The sequence below is a fragment of the Eubalaena glacialis genome, chromosome 2, assembly GCF_028564815.1.
Source record: "Eubalaena glacialis isolate mEubGla1 chromosome 2, mEubGla1.1.hap2.+ XY, whole genome shotgun sequence".
Taxonomy (NCBI): domain Eukaryota; kingdom Metazoa; phylum Chordata; class Mammalia; order Artiodactyla; family Balaenidae; genus Eubalaena; species Eubalaena glacialis.
In genome coordinates, this window is record NC_083717.1 from 169987500 (window position 1) to 170008260 (window position 20761).

General features: G+C 52.7%; 1 protein-coding gene across 1 annotated transcript in view; it reads left to right on the forward strand.

Annotated features, from left to right (window-relative positions):
• TMEM63C (transmembrane protein 63C) overlaps window positions 1-14891 on the forward strand; it is a 55856-nt gene extending 40965 nt beyond the window's left edge. Inside the window, exons 13-23 of the mRNA XM_061182753.1 lie at window positions 643-765; window positions 1223-1376; window positions 2601-2707; window positions 3740-3826; window positions 4404-4469; window positions 6960-7122; window positions 7359-7464; window positions 7828-7995; window positions 10227-10336; window positions 11724-11792; window positions 14691-14891. Coding sequence (XP_061038736.1) covers window positions 643-765; window positions 1223-1376; window positions 2601-2707; window positions 3740-3826; window positions 4404-4469; window positions 6960-7122; window positions 7359-7464; window positions 7828-7995; window positions 10227-10336; window positions 11724-11792; window positions 14691-14891 — 1354 coding nt within the window. The remainder of the gene's footprint in view (window positions 1-642; window positions 766-1222; window positions 1377-2600; window positions 2708-3739; window positions 3827-4403; window positions 4470-6959; window positions 7123-7358; window positions 7465-7827; window positions 7996-10226; window positions 10337-11723; window positions 11793-14690) is intronic.
• The last annotated feature ends 5870 nt before the right edge of the window (window positions 14892-20761 follow it).

Below are 20761 nucleotides of genomic sequence, written 5' to 3' on the forward strand. Positions count from 1 at the left end.
TCCTCCTCCCAGAGGGTTAAGAAGGGATATGTGTTCTAGTTAGTGTATGTGTTATATAAAACAATACATCTACATAAGATAATAACTTTCTGAGAACACTCTCTGTAGAGAGGATCTAAGGTTTAATTACAGCAGATGTGTGAATTAGAAAACCAAAGATGAGGCTCCATTGCCAGCACCCGCCCCTCTTTGGTTGTGTCTTCAGTAATCTGTGCAATTAAGACGATGTTAATCACCAATTAGCACAGCATCATGCACTGTGTAGAACTCAATAGTCGGTAGCTACGGATACTAAGATGGGGCTGAAATGAGTACCTCTCCTGTCAACCTCACAGAAAGAGCGGGTCTTTGTGCTGTCACTACTGTTAAGGGGAAAAGACATGAACTGAGAACCATGTGGCCCCCTTTTTTCCTGGGCAGTCCCTCCCTCTAATGCCCCTTTCCTTCAGTGACTAGGCCTTGGGGACTGCCCACTTAACAAGGTCGAGAGAGACATATCCAAGTCTCCAAGAATTCCCAGGAAGTGGATGAGCCTCTACCTGTGGGATGGCCACAGCGGCCCCGGGCCCCTGGCATGAGCCCCCCCACCCCCAGACCATCGTCCTCACCCCTGGACCTCTGTCTGCTCCCACATCTGTGCAGCATCCTGGAGGATTACAAGTTCATCCAGTGCGGTGTGTCGGCCCAGCAGTCCTCGGTGACCACCATCGTCAAATCCGACCACTGGAGGGTTGTCCGTGCCCCACACCCCAAAGACATTATTTGGTAAGCCCTCTCTGTCCCTCCCCTCTCCTTTGAGCTCCTCTGGGACTGAAGAAGGCCGTAGGACGATGAAGGGAATCAGGGCCTGTCCTCCTGCTTCACTGCCCACACACGGCCCCTGCTGGGCTGTTTCTCTCGTGGGCATCACAGCCTCCGCCCACCCCCAAACCCACCCCACCACAAGCCTGGAAGGCACCCAACCTTTGGAAAAGAGTTTTTTCCTGCAGAAAGAATTCGGATCATTTTTTTGGTTCGCCTATGGGATACATTCAGAGCCTTTACAAGTGGTGTGACTGAGGGGAAGGCCCAGGGCTGTCTCATGCAGGTATGGGTGGGCGCACGGGGTTGAATTAGACCAGGGCAGCCTGGTCCACAGCTGGCGTGCAGGAAACAGCACGGGCTGTGTCTGAGGGCTGAGACCCGGGGTCCTAAGTGCGTCTCCCTCCTCCGTCCTGCCCAGGAAACACCTGTCTGTCCGCCGCTTCCATTGGTGGGCCCGCTTCATCGCAATCAACACCTTCCTCTTCTTCCTCTTCTTCTTCCTCACCACGCCTGCCATCATCATCAACACCATCGACATGTACAACGTCACCCGCCCCATCGAGAAGCTGAAGGTGCCTCCTCTGCTCAGGCCAGGCGCGGGGGCCCCAGGGAGATGAAGGAGGAACTCAGGCGAGGAGCGGGTGGGAGGCCCACTGGGACGTGACTCCAATGCCCGCACACTTGTGGCAGTGGCAGCTGTGTAAATGGTGGCACAGCGCTTCCCGTGCTCTAAAGGGCATGAATGTGGGTCATTGCCCATCTTAGGGACCGGGGCTGAAGAGTGGGGGAGCCCCAGGCAAGTTCTGGGGTGAGTTTGGGGGGATGGGCTTGGAGGGCTCCTTTACATTGGGCCAAGCTAGAGGTACAAAAGGGGCAGCAGAAGGTGTGGCGAGCGTGACAGCTCTGTTCTCCCCAAGTTCTCTAGAGCTGGGCTCCCTGCTCTGAAGACAGGGTTGAGGGCCGGGCAGGCAGAGGTTAGTTCCAAGGCAGCCCTTCTAGAGGAGAAGGCCCTCCAGCTCTGTCTCCACTTCCCGCACTTCCAGACACACCCACACCTGGCTGGGTGTGCTCGACGGCTCACAGGAGTCGTCCCTGGAGGGAAGGGCTGCTTCATATGGACAGAGGTGTTCCGAGGAACTGGACTGGCTCGTTTCCAAGTTCTATAGCCTCAAGGCTGTTGTAGTGATCCTATAAGGCCCCTCCTTTCCTGTTATCCCCGTGCCTGTTCCAGCAAAACACACGCACCCACACGCGCACGCACGCACGCACGTGTATGCAGTCAAGCCAGGCACTCCTGCTGCTGCTGCTTACCTTTGCCCTCCTTTGTCAACTTCACAATAGGCCCCAGGCAAGGGGACCACAGCTCTCCCTGGGAATTCTTGCTCCATACCTTCCCCCTCTTCGCCACTTCTCACACAACATCACAACAAAAGCAGCATCTCCTCCCTGAGGTCTGAGACATGAGTGACAGCAGCTGGCTGTGGCCTTAGGGCCAAGTCACTAGGGGCAGCCTAGGGCACCCCTCCGGTGACCTCAGCGTCGAAGGCCTGCACTCCTTGGGGATGTCACTTGACCTTGGGGTGTCAGCCTCCGGCCGCCCCAGCCAGGCAGACCCCTGACCAGGAAGGCGGGTCAGAAAGGCCAGGCGCACTGTGCAGCCTCGGGGACACCAGGCCTGCTCTGGGACTGAGCTGGAGAAGAGGCCAGGGATGTGGGAGAAGGCGAGGGAAGCCTGCAAGGAGAATGGGGCTTCTTGCGTTGACATCTCTCTGCCCTCCTCCGCTCCACCCCTACAGAGCCCCATCGTGACCCAGTTCTTCCCCTCCCTGTTGCTCTGGGCCTTTACGGTGATAATGCCTCTGATCGTCTACCTCTCCGCCTTCCTTGAAGCCCACTGGACCAGGTGAGCTGGGGGCCTCCCCTCCTAGCCCTGCTCTTGGAACCTGCTTCTTCCTCTGCCCCCCCAAACCCCACCAGCTTAGTACTCTGGCTTCCCGTCTGGCCTAAGGAATGGAATAGATATGGGGTGGCTTTGATGCCTGAAACCATCCCAAAACACTAACGGATATTTTTTTCTTTGGAAAGAGGGGACCGGTTTGCCTCTGGGCCTCTGGCCTCAGGGATGCTGAGATAGGGCCACCATACCAGGCATATGGGGCCAAAACCCAGCCCTCCTCGGGCTGCTCCCTCAGCCTCCAGCCACGCGCCGAGGGTCTGGAGCTGCGGGCAGAGATAGGCAGTGCCAGGAATTCCAGGCAGAGGGCAGAGGATGAGAGTGAGAGAGCAGGACTTGTTTGGAAAATGTCAGAAGAGCTGCTATGGCCATAGCAGAGGAGCCCCTGCACTCAGTCTGACTGTAGACCCATGTAGCCTACACAGTGCCCACATCTTAAACAATTAAGAGCTATTTCCTATTTATTAGCACTAATAGTTCTATGGTAGGAGCTAATTAGTTGGAAAGGATTTACCGTATGCTGGGGCAGGCGGACCTGCTTTGGCCTGAAGGCTGCGTGGGTCTCAAAAGTTATTTCTGGCACCAAAAGTTTCTATCATCCTATCAGGCAGTAAGCCAGGAGGTTTATCTTAACAGAAATCCTTACTGGTCTTTCCTCTGGCCAAGAACAGGGCTCATGTTGCTTATTGAAACTCTGCAAGAATTCTGGGTATCATTAGTAATGTCCCTTGAACAGAGATGTCAAGTATATGGTATGTGTGTGCCTTCCCTTCCTTTTCTTATGCCCAAGGCAGACATCACTAGTTGATCATGCTATTCTTTCCTGCTGCTCCCAGCCACAGCACAGCTCACAGTGCTCCGTGGAGATGACACTGGTATGCACTATGAAACCATTCTCTAGGCCAGGTAGCCGTCTCTCTCTCCCTTCATTCTGTAGTAAGGCGTTTGGTTCTTATCATGTCTCTCTTTGTTTCTTTCTAGATCAGCTCAGAATCTGATCATAGTGCACAAGTGCTACATCTTTCTGGTGTTTATGGTGGTCATTCTGCCCTCTATGGGACTGACCAGGTACCTCACCTCCAATTATCTCTCCTCTGTCAGCCAGGCTCACCCTAGAGTTGGAACTTCCTCTTGCAGATACTGTAGGCCCACCTCTGGTTGCTGCAAATCCATTCCTCAAATGCCAGTCCAGTGCCTGTCATGAGCCTAGCATGAGTCAGGTATCATGCGAACTCTAGGCTGTCAGCCATGAACTCCGCCCTCAAAGAGCTTATCCTCCAGCTGGGGAAACAAGCCATACCTATCAGCTAGCTGACAGCCCAAGGTGGGAAGAATGTGCAGTAGAAATTCAGAAGAGGGAGAGAACATTGTGGGAGCAATGGCTGGCGAAGGTTTGCTGGAGGGGAGGCCTTGAGCTGAAAGGCCAAAGGGTTAGGGCCCAGCATTAAGAAGAGAGGCAGTGTGGATTGGCCAGCTAGAATATTAAGATGCAAGAGTCTTTGGGGATTGGGCAAGGGAGGTTGAAAGGAAGGAAGCCAGCCCAAGAGGAACTGAACCCCAGGCCTAGGTCATAGATTCATTAACTGAAGGGTCTGCTTTATTCTTGTTCTTTTTCTTGTGCTTTATTCTTTATTCTTTATTCTAGTTTGGACGTCTTTTTACGCTGGCTCTTTGACATCTACTATCTGGAACAGGCATCCATCAGGTTCCAGTGAGTACTAGAGTGCATGTTTCAGGTGTACTCCCAATGTGCATTGGGCTTCACGCCAGGTGGATATGTGTATCCTTTATTTACTCATACAGGTAGAGATGAATGCATGTTAACACTCTCATTAGGCAGTCTCTTAACATTTCCTGTGCCATGGACCCCTTTGGGGGTAAAGCCCAGGAACTCCTTCTCTGAATGAAGTTTTTGAAATAATTGTATATTCAAAGGAAATTGCCCCCAAAAATGTCCTATGTACCCTTTATCCAGTTTCCCCCAATGGTAACGTCTTGCATAACTATAGTACAATATCACAACCAGGAAATTGATGTTGAAACAATCCACAGAGCTTGTTCAGATTTTGCCAGTTTTACATGTACTCTGAGTAGATTTCCTTAAATGTACAAAATACCTGGGTTATAACAAAAACCAATTATGCTGAAACATAGTTATCAAAATATTCTAAAATTCAAATTTGTAATGCAATCTCTATTAACACATTTAATAATAGGCCGATGCATTCTAAAGGTAGGCAAGCAAAAGTTACATTTTATTGTTTTAAAGGCATCGGTGTGAAAGCTGATGTTACTTAGCTAGAAGAAGAATATTAAATTGGGCAGGGGAGTGGATTTTTGACAAGGCAACATGCAGGTCGTGTTAGATATCCAGCCAATTTCTTTTTTGTTTTGTTTTGTTTTTAGGGTTCCAAATGTTTAAAGTCCCAATTTTCAAAGGTATATTATTGCAAATGACATGCAAGCTTTCATAGCTTGCTTTATAAGGCAAGGACCAGAATTCTCCAAGCTTTCTACAATTAAACTATAACTGTAATAAGTTGATTTTTTTCCAAGATGAGTGAGTTCATCTTTGGCTAGGTCATTATCTTCAATACAGTTTGTATATGAGAAAGAAAAGAATTGTGAGTTCATGACTCAACTCTGATGCCCTCAAGAAAGAATAGCTTTTGAAGGAGTTCTGAAATATGTCCAGGGGCTTACAGATTTCTCTTTCAAAGGAAGGTGACAGAATTGTGTAGATGGAGACACTGGAAAGCAACAGAGATGCCTGGGTCACCAACGTGAGAACAGGCAGTGTGACCATCCATTCAGGTGGCTGAATGACTACTAGTTGAAGTCGGCCAGCTAGCTATGTCAAACACGCGTGTGCAGACAGAAAAATCTCAATCATGTGAATTTAGCATGTCTAATTTAGCGGCCTGACTAATAACTAGCATCATTTTGAAATGATGATGAGCACAAATGGTATCGTAAGAGCTCAGCAATAAGTACAACACGATATGAAAATACCTCATTTCAACTGGTGACAGACTCATGGCTATGGCTGACATCGCTGTGATTTGTTGCCCACGCTCTTAATGAAAGGAGGTGCTAAATCGGAGAAAGTAAAGATGTAATCTTTTCCCTATTCAAGGTTACAGACCCCCAAAATTCTACTTATGGACTCTCCAGGGTCTGTGGATCCAAGTCAAACAGTCCTTCTTTATTATTTTTTTTGAATTTTATTTTAATTTATTTTTTATACAGCAGGTTCTTATTATCTATTTTATACATATTAGTGTATATATGTCAATCCCAATCTCCCAATTCATCCCACCACCACCACCCGCCCCCTGCTTTCCCCCTTGGTGTCTATATGTTTGTTCTCTACATCTGTGTCTCTATTTCTGCCTTGCAAACCGGTTCATCTGTACCATTTTTCTAGATTCCACATATATGTTAATATACGATATTTTTTTTTCTCTTTCTGACTTACTTCACTCTGTATGACAGTCTCTAGGTCCATCCACGTCTCTACAAATGACCCAATTTCGTTCCTTTTCATGGCTGAGTAATATTCCTTTGTATGCATGTACCACATCTTCTTTATCCATTCGTCAAACAGCCCTTCTTTAGAGCAAGCCAGTGCATGTATCTCCTAACCCATCCACAAATGCCATAGACCACCCCCAGCCCTGCTCAGAAGGGCCCTTGTTAACTTAAATTGGTCTGAGAACACATGTATACAGTCAGCCCTCCATATCCATGGGTTCCACATCTTCGGATCTGACCTACTGCAGATCAAAAATATTCAGGAAAAGAATTCCAGAAAGTTCCCCAAAGCAAAACTTGAATTTGCTGTGTGCAGGCAGCTACTTGCACAGCATGTACGTTGTATTTACAGCTGTTTACATTGTGTTAGGCATTATAGATGATCTAGAGATTATTTAGAGTATACAGGAGGATATGCCTAGGTTATATGCAAATACTATGCCAGTTCATATAAGGGACTTGAGCATCCCTGGATTTGGTATCCGCGGGGGCTCCTAGAACCAATCCCTCATGGATACCGAGGGATGACTGTATTTGAAAGCTATTCTCCCCATCTCTACCTCCACCCCATCCCCACTTCCTTAATTCGTTTCCTCTCTCTCCTCCTTCCTCCCAATACCTCTGCCCTTTCCCTCTTCCCCGGCTTCTGTGGCTGTCTTCCACCCAGGTGTGTGTTCCTGCCAGACAATGGCGCCTTCTTTGTCAACTACGTGATCACGTCAGCTTTGATTGGCACAGGCATGGAGCTGTTGCGCCTGGGGTCACTCTTTCTGTACACCACCCGCCTCGTCTTCTCCAGGTCGGAGCCAGAGAGAGTCCACATCAGAATGGTGAGGGCCAGGCCCTTCCCTGAGCACAGCCCTCAGAGTTTCCCTTGGGCGAGTGTCAGGAAGGGGGCCTGTTAGAAGCACGGAGGGACCGGAGGTGGGAGGCATGGTGAGGTGGGGCAAGGTGCTTCTCGGACACCAGGGTTGGAAGGGAGGTTGCCATCCCGGATAAGGAGCACAGAAGCAGCCAAGCCAAGCGGACCAGGCCACCTCAGGAGGACCCCTGCCTTCTGCCCCAGAACCAGGCCATGGACTTCCAGTATGGGCGCGAGTATGCATGGATGTTGAACGTCTTCAGCGTGGTGATGGCGTACAGCATCACCTGCCCCATCATTGTTCCTTTTGGTGAGTCATCCCTGAAGCTCACTGGGGACTGCACACCCTCGGACTGGGAGCCCCACAGCATCCAGCTCCCTCCTGGATCAGGAGGAGACCTGGGACAGCCTGTCGGAAGGGTGGGGAGGGGCCGGGTCAGAGCCAAGCCAGTCAGGGGGCCAAGGTTGGGTGGCTGTTTACATAGGATGTTTGTTGACAGAATAGGTTCTAGGGACTCAAGGGAAGCTGCTGGTCCCAGAGGTCAGCACCATGGAGCTCCCACAGCCTGTTCTTGGCCCTTGCCACTCTGACAGACCTGAATCTAGCATCTCAGGCCTGGCGGGGGGAGCCTTGGGACGGCCACTGAGTGTGCCTCCATCTCCCGGCCCCCAGGGCTACTCTACCTGTGCATGAAGCACGTCACGGACCGCTATAACATGTACTACTCCTACGCACCCACCAAACTCAACGAGCAGATCCACATGGCTGCCGTCCACCAGGCCATCTTCGCACCGCTCCTGGGTCTGTTCTGGATGCTCTTCTTCTCCATCCTGCGATTAGGTAGGTACCAAGCCCGCCCCACCATCCCGCCTCTGCCTGTTCCCCATTGCTCCGTCACCCCTCAACAACAGCTCTGTAGGAGCAGAAAAAGCCTGGGAAGAGCAAGGTGTTACTCGTGAAACAGGGCAAAGCCCAGTGCCTTCTCTAGGCCTAGAGGGCTCGTGTTAAGAGTCCTGGCAGACCTTGGAAGCTAAGCAGAGGACCAACGTGGTCCAAATCATATACATTTTGGTTTACAACTTTCAGGGCAAAACCAAAGCAAAACAAACAAACAAAAAATTAAAAAAAATCCTATTCCTTCATTCTAACTCAAGGCTGGCAGGAAATAAAATATTAGCTATCAGGCTCCATTCGAAAGACATTCCCTCTGGGATCCTAGAAGATGCCTGGTCTTATGTGTTGTCAGAAACCTGGAGGAGGATTCAGAGCCTGCCCCAGCAGCCAGCTTGGCTACACAAAGCTGCTGTCCCCGCCCAGGTGAGCTCAGAGACACCCTCACAGAGAGAGTCCCCACAGGCCACAGACTGGAACCCCCGGCTCTCTGCCCTCAGAGTCACCCATGCCCCGGGCAGCAGTCTCTGCCAGCCCCTTCCCAGTCTCAGAAAAGGCTCACGCTGACCTCCCCATCCTCCTTCTTCCCCCCCCACACTTGCCTTCCCTCAAGACACTTGACCGTAACCGTCTCAGTGGTGTGGAGAAGGGAAAGTCCATGTTTTTCCACCGCCTGTCACAGTGGCGTCAGTCAACATTCGGCTCAGCTATTTATGTGCGTTGTCCATTTGTTGTCGCCCCCGAAGCCTTTCCTGCCCCAGCAGACTTCATTTTTTTTAATAATGCTTTTTTTCTAAGTATAAAGAACTACATGTTTATTATCAAAAATAGAAAAAATTGAAAGATCAAAATTTGAATGACCTACCAGCTCACCTACAGCCTCATGTCTGTCGCTCCCACACCTCACTCTGTGCCTACGTTTTGGGGGACAGGGCAAAGTGGAGGGAGTTTATTGGTTTACTCTTACTTTACAAAATTGTGACATCCATTTTATACTATTCAGACTTGTATCCTGAGTTTCTTCACTGAACATTACGTTCTGAGCAATTTCTTGCATTATCAAAATACTGTTGAGTACATGCCTTTTAACGTCTGCATTAAATTCTGTCACTTTTAGTCAGTTCTCCATTGTTGCGATATTGAAGTTGTTTATCATTTTTTGCTTTTATAAAAACACAGCAATAAGCATCATTATGCAATAACTTCTGACTGTAAAGATTGATTTTCAATATTTATGTAGTTAGAAAACTGCTGCCATAAAAAAGTTACCAAACTTCCCCAAACAAAAATTCTGAATTGCTTTTCCATGCCATTAGCACATGTAACTGAGCACACTCACTTCAAAAGGGCTTACAAGGGCCAGACAGAGAAAGACAAATATCATATGATATCGCTTATATGTGGAATCTAAAAAAAAAAAATGATACAAATGAACTTATCTACAAAACAGAAACAGACTCACAGACTTAGAGAATGCACTTATGGTTACCAGGGCAGAAGGTGGGGAGGGATAGATTGGGAGTTTGGGATTGACATGTACACACTGCTATATTTAAAACAGATAACCAACAAGTACCTACTGTATAGCACAGGGAACTCTGCTCAATATCCTGTAATAACCTAAATGGGAAAAGAACTTGAAACAAGAATAGATACATGTATATGTATAACTGAGTCACTTTGCTGTACACCTGAAACTAACACAACATTGTTAATCAACTATACTCCAATATAAAATTTAAAAAAATTTTTTTAAAAACAGGCTTACAAGAAAAGGTGTGGGTCTGAGACTGACTGTATTTTGGGGCAGTGGCATAAACGAGTGACTCAGAGATACTTCCCAGGGACCGTGAGGTGGAAGGTAACTGACATCGAGGAAGACGTTTAACGGGCACCTAAATGGATATTTAAGTCAATTAATTTTTTCATGGAATCCACCGGATGCCAAATCCTAAACTGGTCAAATAGCACAGAGGGTTGATGTCCTTGTGTCGGGCTCATTGATCAAATAGTTAAGGGGAGAACTGGGCAGGGACATATCTGCCCCAGGCTCCAAACTCCTACAGGGATGCTGAGCTGGGCCGCAGGCATCTGTCAGCCCGGGCGGCATCTCAGCCGGCACCCCTGCCCACAGCTCTGGTCCTCAAGCACCACGCCCATGCCTTTCCTTCTCCTTGCAGGGCCGCTACACGCCATCACCTTCTTTTCCCTCTCCACCCTTATTGTTTCCATGATACTGGCGTGCATTGGCACTTTTCTGGGGAAGCTTCGGAAAGCATCTGACTATGAGGTGAGTGGCCAGCCTGGCTTTCCTCCACAGGTTCTCCTGGTCCCAGGGCATACAGCTCTCAGACGCCCACCCGAAGCACCACAATGACGAAAGGCTCTTGCCTTTCTCTCTGATGACGGGACGTGCAGACTCAGTGCCGGGTGTACGTCCTGCATGTGTCCTTGCACTGGCCCCAGAATCACGCCTCCCGGGGCAGGGAAATCCAGAAGACAGCTGTCCTCTCCTCTTCTCCCCTCTGACATCTCCGAACCACGGGCTGCTGGCCCATCCCTCCTACGATGTGAGCCTATTCAGCCACTGAGCTGTGAGGACCATTCCAAGGCATGGAGTGTTGAGAGAGAGGATGGAGTGAAGGAGTAAAAGAGGGGGTGGTAAAGGATGATAACCTGGGGAAGGGGGACAGTCATCTCACTTTTAAGAATCTCAGGATATTGAACTTGCCTGGAGGGGAGGCCTGGCTCTCTGGGCCCCATGACTCTTTCGGCTCTTTGCCAGTGGGGCCCAGCCAATTATTAGAGAAGGGATCTAATCCATGCCAACAGAACTGTGTGCTCTAGATCAGCACTTCCTAAAGTGGGGTGACCGTAGAGGTGTACTGGAATGATTTCCAGTGGACTCAAACATTTTATATTTTTCATGGTTACACATTTATTTTTCTAGTTAACCTTGCTTACGGCAACTGACACAGGATTTCTGTTTATAATAGTGAATTGTTTCCTTTTCAAATGAATTTAAATAAGAAAGGAAGTTGATTTAAAGCACTAGCATCCTGCTGAATCAGAGGAGGGAGCCTCTGAGAAGAGAATCTTCTTGCTTCCAGCGGTTCCATATCTGTGGCCCTGGGCACAGGTGCCTGCTGCCCATTCTACCTGGACCCTCCTCCATCCCCTGGCCCAAGTCCACGCTAGTGAAGGACCAGAGCGAACGACGCCTCTGGCTCTGTCTTCCCAATGCAACGATGTCCTGGGATCTGGTTGCTCAAGGGTCCATTCTAGAGACAGAAGGTGACAGGGGACCTAACCCCTCATCTCATTACAGAGATAGAGGGGAAATTCTGGCAGGAGAAGAGGTATTATGGAAGTCAAGGCTTCTCCTGGAGTCAAAGCAGTCTCATCTTTGAACCGCAGCCTCCACTCTGCTTACTCTCTCCCACCATGGTCCTTGCGAATGGAATATTTCAGAAGGGTGTCCCCAGCTTCCCAGTCCACTCTCTGTCCCCCTGGGCTTCAGCCCAGCCAGCTGGGCTGCGGACCTGGAAAAATAGAAGATGAGTTGAGTTTAAGGGGAGCAGTAGGCCCCTTAAGCCTGAGTTTAAGGTCCAGGCTTCTCTGCACATGGGGAGGGTGGGGGCACCCCGTGACCCTCCTTGTCTCTCCCGCCGCTGCAGCCCGAGGAGGAGATGGAGACCGTGTTTGACCTGGAGCCCAGCAGCACCTCCTCCACGCCAACTTCCCTTGTGAGTCAGTGCCTTCGCCCTGGGACATGTCAGGAGGCGGGTGCTTGCAGGGGTGGGCTACTCCAGCAGCATTGCGGGGATACCAGCAGTTAGTGGCCACCCTGGGTACTGGGGAGGAGCCGGGTGTCCCTGGACCCCCTCCTCTGACGCAGCAGGACTTGGCCCAGGTCAAATTGCTGCCATGGCCCTGGCTGAAGAGCCTTCAGAAAGATAGAAGATCCAGGATTTACTCCAGGACATTCTCTAGAAGGAGCTCAGAGAGGACAAGAACGGTCAGGGCGAACCCAGCCACAGCGAGCTCAGTCGTGTAGACGCAGGGCCGTGCTGGGGCTCGGCTTCAGGACCGAAGGCTGCCTCCAAGGGCGCAGGGGCCAGGCAGAGCGGCGCAGACAGAGCCGCAGCGAGCTATTGGAGGTCTGCACTGCATGGTAAGGCAGGGGCTGCGCCGGATGCGTGAGCCCGTCAGCTTGTGAAGAGATGAGGCCGGACTCAGAGTGCAGGGGGTCCAGCAGGCTGGGCGTTGGCTCCCACACCGCGGCTCAGCCTGGAGGGGCGTGAGCGCTCGCCCGCAGCCCGGCCACAAGTGTGGCTGCAGGGCCACTGATGCATGCACTGAGCAGGGTACCGGGTCAGCCCGTGCCCCGATGCCAGGGTGCCTTGGGGAGCACTGAAGAAGGGTACCAGCCAGCCTGGGCACTCAGGGAAGGCTTCCCGGAGGAGGGAACATCTAATCCGACCCCAGGAATGGGAGAGTAGGGGTTACCAGGTGGAAGAGTGTGTGGGGGAAGAGTATTCAAGGAAGAGGATCAGCCTGTGCAAAAACCCCGAAGAGAGAATCTGGAGCACCGGGGAACCTAAGACAGTTTGGGGCCTGGTGCAAATGCAGAGTGGGCGGCAGGGACCGGTGGGAGGGGAGGCCCTTTAGTCACGGCAGCGTTGGGTGAAAGCTCACAGACGCAACAGTGGGCGGATGTGCCCACGCCAGGTGCATAGAACTACATACAGGTCTGCCTCACTCTGAAACGAGCCCTACAGATAGGGCCCGATGAGCTCTGGGAGGTGGCAGGCAAGAAGGAGCTCCAGTACCAGAGAGACAACAAAGGTTTCGAAGCAGGAAAGTCTCTCTTCACATAGCATCTCCCCTGGGGCCCTTCCAGGATGACCCCTCTGGAATATTGTCAGCAATCGGTTATTGAAACCTTACAAACTAGATGCTTCACCATTCTCGCTCTTAATCTTTATGATAAACCTGCACAGTAGGGGTTTTTATCCATATTTTACAGATGGGGAAACTGAGGCTCAAAAAGGTGAATTAATTTAGACCCTAGAGTACTACTATGCAAGGAAGTGACAGAACAAGGTTTGAACCAGGTCTGTCAGACTCTAGAGTTCGAGCCTTAAATAAAAAAATTACTGGAATTGATTTTTTTAAATCTTTCATTATTATAACAGAGGGGTCTGAGCGTTGTAGATAATTATGGGGAAAAAACAGAGAAGCAAAAATAAGAAAATAAAAAGTCCACATTTCTACCACCTAGAGATGACCACTGATATCTTAATGTATATTTTTTCAGATATATAGATTTTTTTAATGACATAATACTGTACCACTATTTTATAACCTGCATTTTAAGTTAACAATCTCTGTCTTTCTACATATATACATTTTTACCTCTTCAAATACCCAGTCCATATTCAACTTGCCCTACATGTTCCAGAAATATCTTTTACAGCTTGTCCAGACCAAGATCCAATCCAGTCTCTGTGCTAGATTAATCTGGCACCTGTGCATGTCCCTTTTATTTTAGCACCGTCTCTGTTTTATGACTTGTTGGAGAGACCAAGCCAGTAGTCCTGCAGAATGTCCCAACTTCTGGCTTTTTCTGGCTGTTTCTTCATGGTATCTTACAGGAGGTTACACTATCTCCTGTATTTCCTGAAAACTAGAAGTTAGATCCAAAGGCTTGATAGATTCAAGTTCAACACTAGGGGCTAGGTAAAACACATTACAGGCAGTGCTGTGAGTCACACCAGGCAATATATAATATCCCATTTATTGCCATTAATGATGCTGAAGTGACTCCCTGATTCAGGGTTGACTGCTGGCTTCTTCCATTGTTCAGTTACCATTTTTCCCCTAGGACCCAAAAGTCATCTATGGGGTTTATTTTGGCCTTGTGAAAATACCTAAATTCTTCTGTAGAAAGAGTGTTCTCTCATCAACTAGGGCTGTTTAGTTTCACTGAAATAAATTCCCACAGGAAAGGTTTAATTCTATCCAATAATTACCTATTTTCAAAGTAAGGAGTTGGTTTAAAAGTCCCTTCAAAGGATGACAAACAGCTCTGACCCTAGTACTTCTTGTGCTTTTCTATTCTGCTGCCATCCCAGGCATTCCTGGGCCCATGCCTGGATTTCACAGGTCACATGACCAAGACCTCAGCTAGCAGCCTCAGTTTCAAATCCTGATTCACAGGCCAACCAATGACACAGCCCGAGGGAGTTGGATGCGCCTCTGAAGCTGTGTTAGAAAATGCGCTAGCTCAGGAATGGGGGGGGGGGGTCCCTCCAGACCCCAGTGTAAGGGAGACTCATGTCATCTCCCCCTGGGTTCAGCCTGACCTGGAACCAAGAATGAATGGCACGTGTGCTGAAGGAAGCGTGGACTAGGAGTAGGAGACTCGCATTAAGTAGCCCGGGGAGCACGTAGATGCGCGATAAATGATCAAGAGCAACTGGGCAGGTGGGATGGCCGGGACTTGGGCTGCGGGGAAAGAAGGAAGGAGCCGTGGCTTAGAGGGGCAGAGGCTCTGCGGGTCAAGCGTGAGGGGGAAGCGTGTGCCCAGGGCCTTGCCCCAGATGTGACCTCACCCCATCTCCCCTCTCTGTCCCGAGCAGCTGTATGTGGCCACCGTGCTGCAAGAGCCGGAGATGAACCTGACCCCAGCCTCCTCCCCTGCCCGGCACACCTACGGCACCATGAACGGACAGTCGGAAGAGGGAGAAGAGGAGAGTGGTGTGAGGGGCTTTGCAAGGGAGCTGGACTCGGCCCAGTTCCAGGAAGGGCTGGAACTGGAGGGCCAGAGCCAGTACCACTGACCAGGACCCAAGGCCTCCACCTGGCGACGCCAGCCGGGAGTGGCGGCCAGGGGAGAGCCCAGCAGGGGGAGGCAGGAGGGTGGCCTGGACCGCCCCACTACCTCCTGCAGACTTTGGGAAGGCCCCAGCGGAGCCCTGGCTATCTGTCGGCCACGTGGAGGCCCCGACCTGCCGACCAGCTAGAACGGGAGATGACAGGCAGTGTAGAGGGACCCCAGGATGGGGTGGAGGATACCGGCGAGCGCCATGTCTTGGGAGCAGGGGCTGGAGCCCTGAGCACAGAGACTGAAGGCTGGGGGACTTTCCTGGGGTCACGGTGGAGAAGGTTTGCGTCAGGGAAGAGGCAGAAGGAAGCCCACTGAAGACTCTCTGGGGTCTTCGCCACCCTTCCACCAGCTGCCCTGCCCAAGGAGCTCCTGCTGCTGTCCTACCCTCACCCTCACTCCCAGCCCACCCCTCTCCTGCAGTCTGAGGAAGCAAAGGTATGTATGCTGGGCCTCGCCAGCAAGACACAGACGGCCACCTCCTCCGGGTTTCCCTGCATGGGGATCTGTAAAGAGAAAGTCTCCGCACCCACCCGCAGGAAGGGGCAGCTGAGACCATAGACTTAAAGGAGGCGACTGAGCCCCTTCCTATTCCTCTGCCCCTCATCAGATGTCCCCGGGAGCAGCAGGGTAGAGAGCCTTCTCCTTTCTATTCCTGCAAGAGTAGCTGGGATGTGGTCACTCAGGGCTCATTAAATGGGACCTGTGTGCATTTTGATGAAGGCTGCTGGTTACTATAAGGTGGGCGGGGCAGAGGCAGAATTCATGGAAGGAGGTCTTCTCCCAAGACGATGAGTGATGAGAAACCAGATATACCTCCCCAAGCCCCCGGGCCTAATGAGAGGACCCCCAAGGTCGAGGATGTGGCCACTGAGAGCTGCTCCGGCCGCATGCCCATCTGAGTGCCTGGGCCCCCAGGGTGACCAAGGCGGGGGGTAGCTGAGGGTGAGAAGCCCATGCTGCAAACTGAAGGCACTGGCCTCTCCCCAGCCTCCGAGCAGGACCTGTCCTCTCCTCTCGGGGCCGCCCTGCACTCTGCACTGAAGAACAGTGCAGTGGCCTCCAGTGTGGTCCTGGCTCAGACACTGCGGATGCCCTGCGGGGGACTGAGGGGTGCGGGGGGGGCTGCGTCTTCCGTGGACAGGCATAGTAAGGCTGCCCTCCCGGGGCGGCCCCCACCCAAGGCCTGGAGGAGCCGAATCCTGAGTGGGAACAACACTGGTGACACCACTGCTGCAGGCCGGGGGGGGTGCAGGCCTCTGGGGACAGGCCCCCATCAGGACCACCAGGCAGCCAGCGGGGGGAGACATGAAGAAGGGCTGGCTAGGGCCTGGGTGGACCAGAATGAGCCAAGTCAAATGGGGTCTGCGTGCTCTAGAGCTCTCCTGAGCTCCCTCCTCCAAAGGTCTGGGCCCCTGCAGCCAACCTACTGAGGGTGGGCGTCCAGGTTCACCTCACCTGGGTGTTTCCCACCGGCTGCCGGGCACACAGATGCTCCTGAGCTCAGATCACCTGAGCCTCACTTCTGCTCCACCCGTGCCCACATCCCGGCTCCAGAAGCTCCAAGCTTGACCCCAGAGGAGAAATAGCACTTGAGGGGCAAATATTGCTCCCCCGTGAGAGCTCAGCCCAGGCCTTGGCATGAGGGATCTTTCCAGAGAGCCTGGCTCATCTGGGAGGAGGCCGTCTCTCCTCGTCCAGGTAGGAATAAGGAGGGAATTATACCCAGCTGTTCCCTCGTAAACCCAGGCCCTGCGGGGCTCTCTCCCCCAAGCATTTCACCAGCCAACAGGGGGAAGTGGTCCTTTCCAGAACAGTCCAGCACAGAGCCCTGCCCACCATGGGGAGGTGGCAGCTCCAGGCCCTGCCCCATCCCCAGGTGTGTGGCGAGGGCCGTCCTGCCAGAAGCTGGCCTGAGGGCTCTCCTTCACTTGGCACTACTTGCTGGCATCTGCCCCAGCCTCCGCAGCCCCTGCGGGACTGTTCCTGCTGCTTGTCTCGCCTCCCACTGCCCAGCTGGCAGCCTGTGGAAGCTACATATGGAAAGGTCCCAGCAGATGCTATGGCAGCATGGCTGGGGCTTCCCCCTCTGAATCTGGGTCAAGTGCAGTCTGGTTCTGAGAGAAGACGGTGAGGATGTTGGGAAAGTTGCTCGCTTCTCTACTCTTCCCGGAGACCCCGGCCACAGCCGCTCGACCTCCCGTGGTCACTGCTACGGGTGTGGGCATACTTCGGCTCTTTACACGCCACATCCAGGCCCTCCTCAAGCATCTCCCCTCCAACCTGCTCTCTCGGCCCACACGCTTCTCACCCATTGGCCTCCGCCTACCACCACACACCCCATCCCACTGCCCACTTCCCAGCTGCCCCTGCCCCATCTGTTCCCCCAAGCCCCGCCTCTCAGACCTGATCCTCTCTGGAGGGAGCTGCCTCGGGGGACCAGGTATTGCCTAAAGCCTTTGAGAAGTGCCCCTCCCGGGGCCTAGGGCAGCTCCATGCTTGCCTGCCTCTTCCTCAGACACTTCTGGAAGCAAAGTGCCTATCAGCAGCATTGCATCCTCTGGGGACCCCCGTGGGGAGTGTGGACTTCCCTTGGCCATCACCACTAAAGGAATGTGCCAGAACGCCGAACCTTCTTGTTATTAACGCTATGACCGTGCCTTGAATAAACAAGTCCTCCCAACCTCTGCTGGCCTGTGCCTCTGCATCTGAACCAGCCCAGCAGGGCTTTCCCTCCTTCTAGAAGGAACCAGAGCTCCCGGAGGTGGCCAGGCTGGAGCACCACATCTTGCTTTGTGGCTTTGGCCCCTGGGGCCAGAGCTGCCACTCGGGGACCCTTGACCCCTGAGGCCTTCCCTGGCCCCTGTCCTCACAGGGGAAGGCCTGGCAGATGCTACCTCGTCTGCTGGAGAAACAGGAAGTGAATCTGCCTCTTTCCACTGTGGATGCTCTGAGAGTCCCCTGAGCAGTAGGGGAGAACTTTCCGGTCCATGAGCTACCTAGGAAGCCACCAGGGCAGCCTTTCCTGGGCAGCAGAAGCCCTGGGGTGAGTGCTGGGCCCTGAGGGCGGGCCCTCGGCCAGATGAGCAGCCGGGCTTGACAAGACGAGGACTTCAGGTGGGAGCCTGCAGGGAGCAGCAGGCTGGGCTCAGGTCTGCACCAGCCTCCGCCAGCAGCACGAGGGCAGGGCAAGGTCAGGGAGAGGCTGGGCATTAGGGGGGTATGTGGGGCTGTCACAGCAGGCCTGCACAGGATAAGAAAACCCTCTACCAAAGGGTAGTTATGTCTGCTGTCACACCTGTGGCAAGGGGGGTAAATTCCCTGCCCTGGGGGACATGTGTCCTGGCCCTTCCTCTAGCCAGCTCGCTGACCCTGGGCTGGTCACCTCATCCTGAAAGCAGGAGGGCAGGAGGCTGACCACTTTGTCTCATTACTGAATAGAGCAGATTCAGCCGCAGGGACAGAGGGAACAGGGTGTGGAGGGGGGCTTCCTCCCCCGCTGCTCCCTGTGAGGACAGAGGCCACTCTCAGGGGCACGGTGCCCAAGGGAGGCTCCTGAGCCCCCCTCGCTGGACCTTCTCCTCAAGCTTTCATAGCCCACCCATGGGCAAGAGCTCAAAGCCCCCCATGGTGTGAACCCGGGCAGGGGGCTAGGGCCCATCCCCTTGACCCCTCTCCCCTCAAAGCAATTATTTTCCAAGTCAAGTCAGATGAAATCCACAAGAGATGCTTCAGTGGGGAGAGGAGTAGGAAGACCACCCTGGCCGGGTGGGAGGGGCTAGATCCTGCTGCCTGGGAATGGGGATCAGGGGGTTGAGGAGGGGGGGAGTGGGCAGATGGCCAAGAGGGAGGCCTGGTGCCAGGGAGGTCCAGGATGCCAGCTCCATGGGGCTCCGCCCAAGAGGGCATTGGTGCACCAGACTGAGTGCCGGGTTGGGCTCTGTGGGACTGGGGAGGAAGCAGAAGGGCCCTGGGCTCCAGGAGGCGGTGCCTGGAGGCCAAGCTTGGGGCAGCTCCCAGCCACCCTCCCAAAGCCGTCATGCTCGGGAAGCTCCATGCTGGCCGACTCTGGGTTTCTGAGCTCGCTCTGTGAAGGGCCCAGGGAAGCGTGGCAGAGCCTGGCTTATGGGAAGACAGTTCACAGGTTTTTTCAACAGAGGCTGTTTTTTGAACATCTGAGGTCCCACCTTGACAACCAGCAGCCCAGAATCTCTCAAGCTTCAAGTGCTGGGTCTCTAGCCCAGCTGCAAATTGGAGTATCCTGGGAGATTTTAAACAATCCCAACATCCAGGCCCCCTCCGTGAACAAGCCAGAATTTCTGGGGTGGGGCCCGGACATTTCTATTTTACGAAATCCCCCCGGTGACTCCGGTGTGTAGGAGGGTTGAGTGAGCAAGGCTCTCATGGAGCCGTAAGGAAAACCATCCCAGCCTCATGGCCCTGGAACCGCGCAAGCTGGTCTCAGCACCTCACACTGCCTCTCACCTCAGGGAGCGGGTGGCCCTGTAGCTTGTCCGTAGTTACGAATCCATAGGCTGGGAAACCTCTCCTCCCTTCACTCTGCCTCCAGAGAGCTCAAAAGGCAGGTGCCTGGTAGGTAATCAAAGATTAGACCCAAACAAGCATTTTCCTTTGGGCTTACAAGCAGTTAATGACTAGCGTGGGCACGACTTCTGTTGTAATCATCTTACTTTGCAGTAAGTACTACTGTTGGGCCAGAGAGACACACATACCAGCTTCAGGGGTCATTTCTGCCTGTCTGGTCACCTTCAGCAATGGTTTGAAGCCTCTCCTCTTCCATCCAAACATAGAGCCCAAAGTGGCTTTCCTGACAGCCTTCCCATGTGGAATGCAATAGATTATAAGTACAGTAAACAAATTTACATAGTGGGAGGTCAGGATAGGTGCTTTGAAGAAAAAATAAAGCAGGATGGGGGGGGCTGTCTAGAGATGGGGAGGATGGGGGACGAGCTCTGTGGGAACGCGACATGAGACACGTGAGCCAGTGGAGGCTGCATGAAGGGAGTGGGGACTAAATGCGGGGCCCGAGGACCAGCGAGGAGGCCAGAGTGGCCGGAGCAGAGTGAGTGAGGGGAAGAGAGGAAGGAGGCGAGGTCTGAGGCAGCCGTGGGGCTCTGTGGGCTAAGCTACTGGAGGGTTCTGAGCAGGCGAGAGACATGATCCCCTTACTAGCCACTGGGTGGGGACAAGACGGAAGCAGAAAGCCCCGTTGCGGACTCTGTTGAGGCATCCAGGGGCGACAGTACAGTAGCTCAGCCAAGGACAGGGCAGTGAAAGAGGAGAGAGGTAGTGAAATTCGGAATAGGGCCTGGGGATCCCTGGATAGATTCGATGGGGGTTCTGAGAGAAAGCAAGGAGGTAAGGATGACTCCCAGTTCTTCAGCCTAAACAACTGGGTAAGCTGGTTTACCAAAGCAGAGAACGCTGGGAAGGAGCACGTCTGGGAAAAAGACCAAGTGTTCCGTTTTGGTTGTGTTGTGTCTGAGATGGTGCCTTGTGTGGACGTTGGGCAGGTGGCTGGATACAGAGTCTGGAGTAAGGGAGAGTTGGGCTGGAGGTGTAAACTCCAGAGTTATCAGCGTCTGGATGGTGTTGAAAGCATGGGACTGGCTGCGACCTCTACAGGCGCAAGCGTAGGTCGGAGAGAGATGGGAAGGAGAATCTGCAAGGGAGACTGAAAAGGAGTGGCAGAGGGGAAGGAGGGAAACCAGGAAAGCCTGGTGTCCTGGAAGCCAAGGGAAGAAAGGGACTCAAAGGGGAAGGGGGACCCCAGCTCTAATCACACTTGACAACAAATACGGGGCA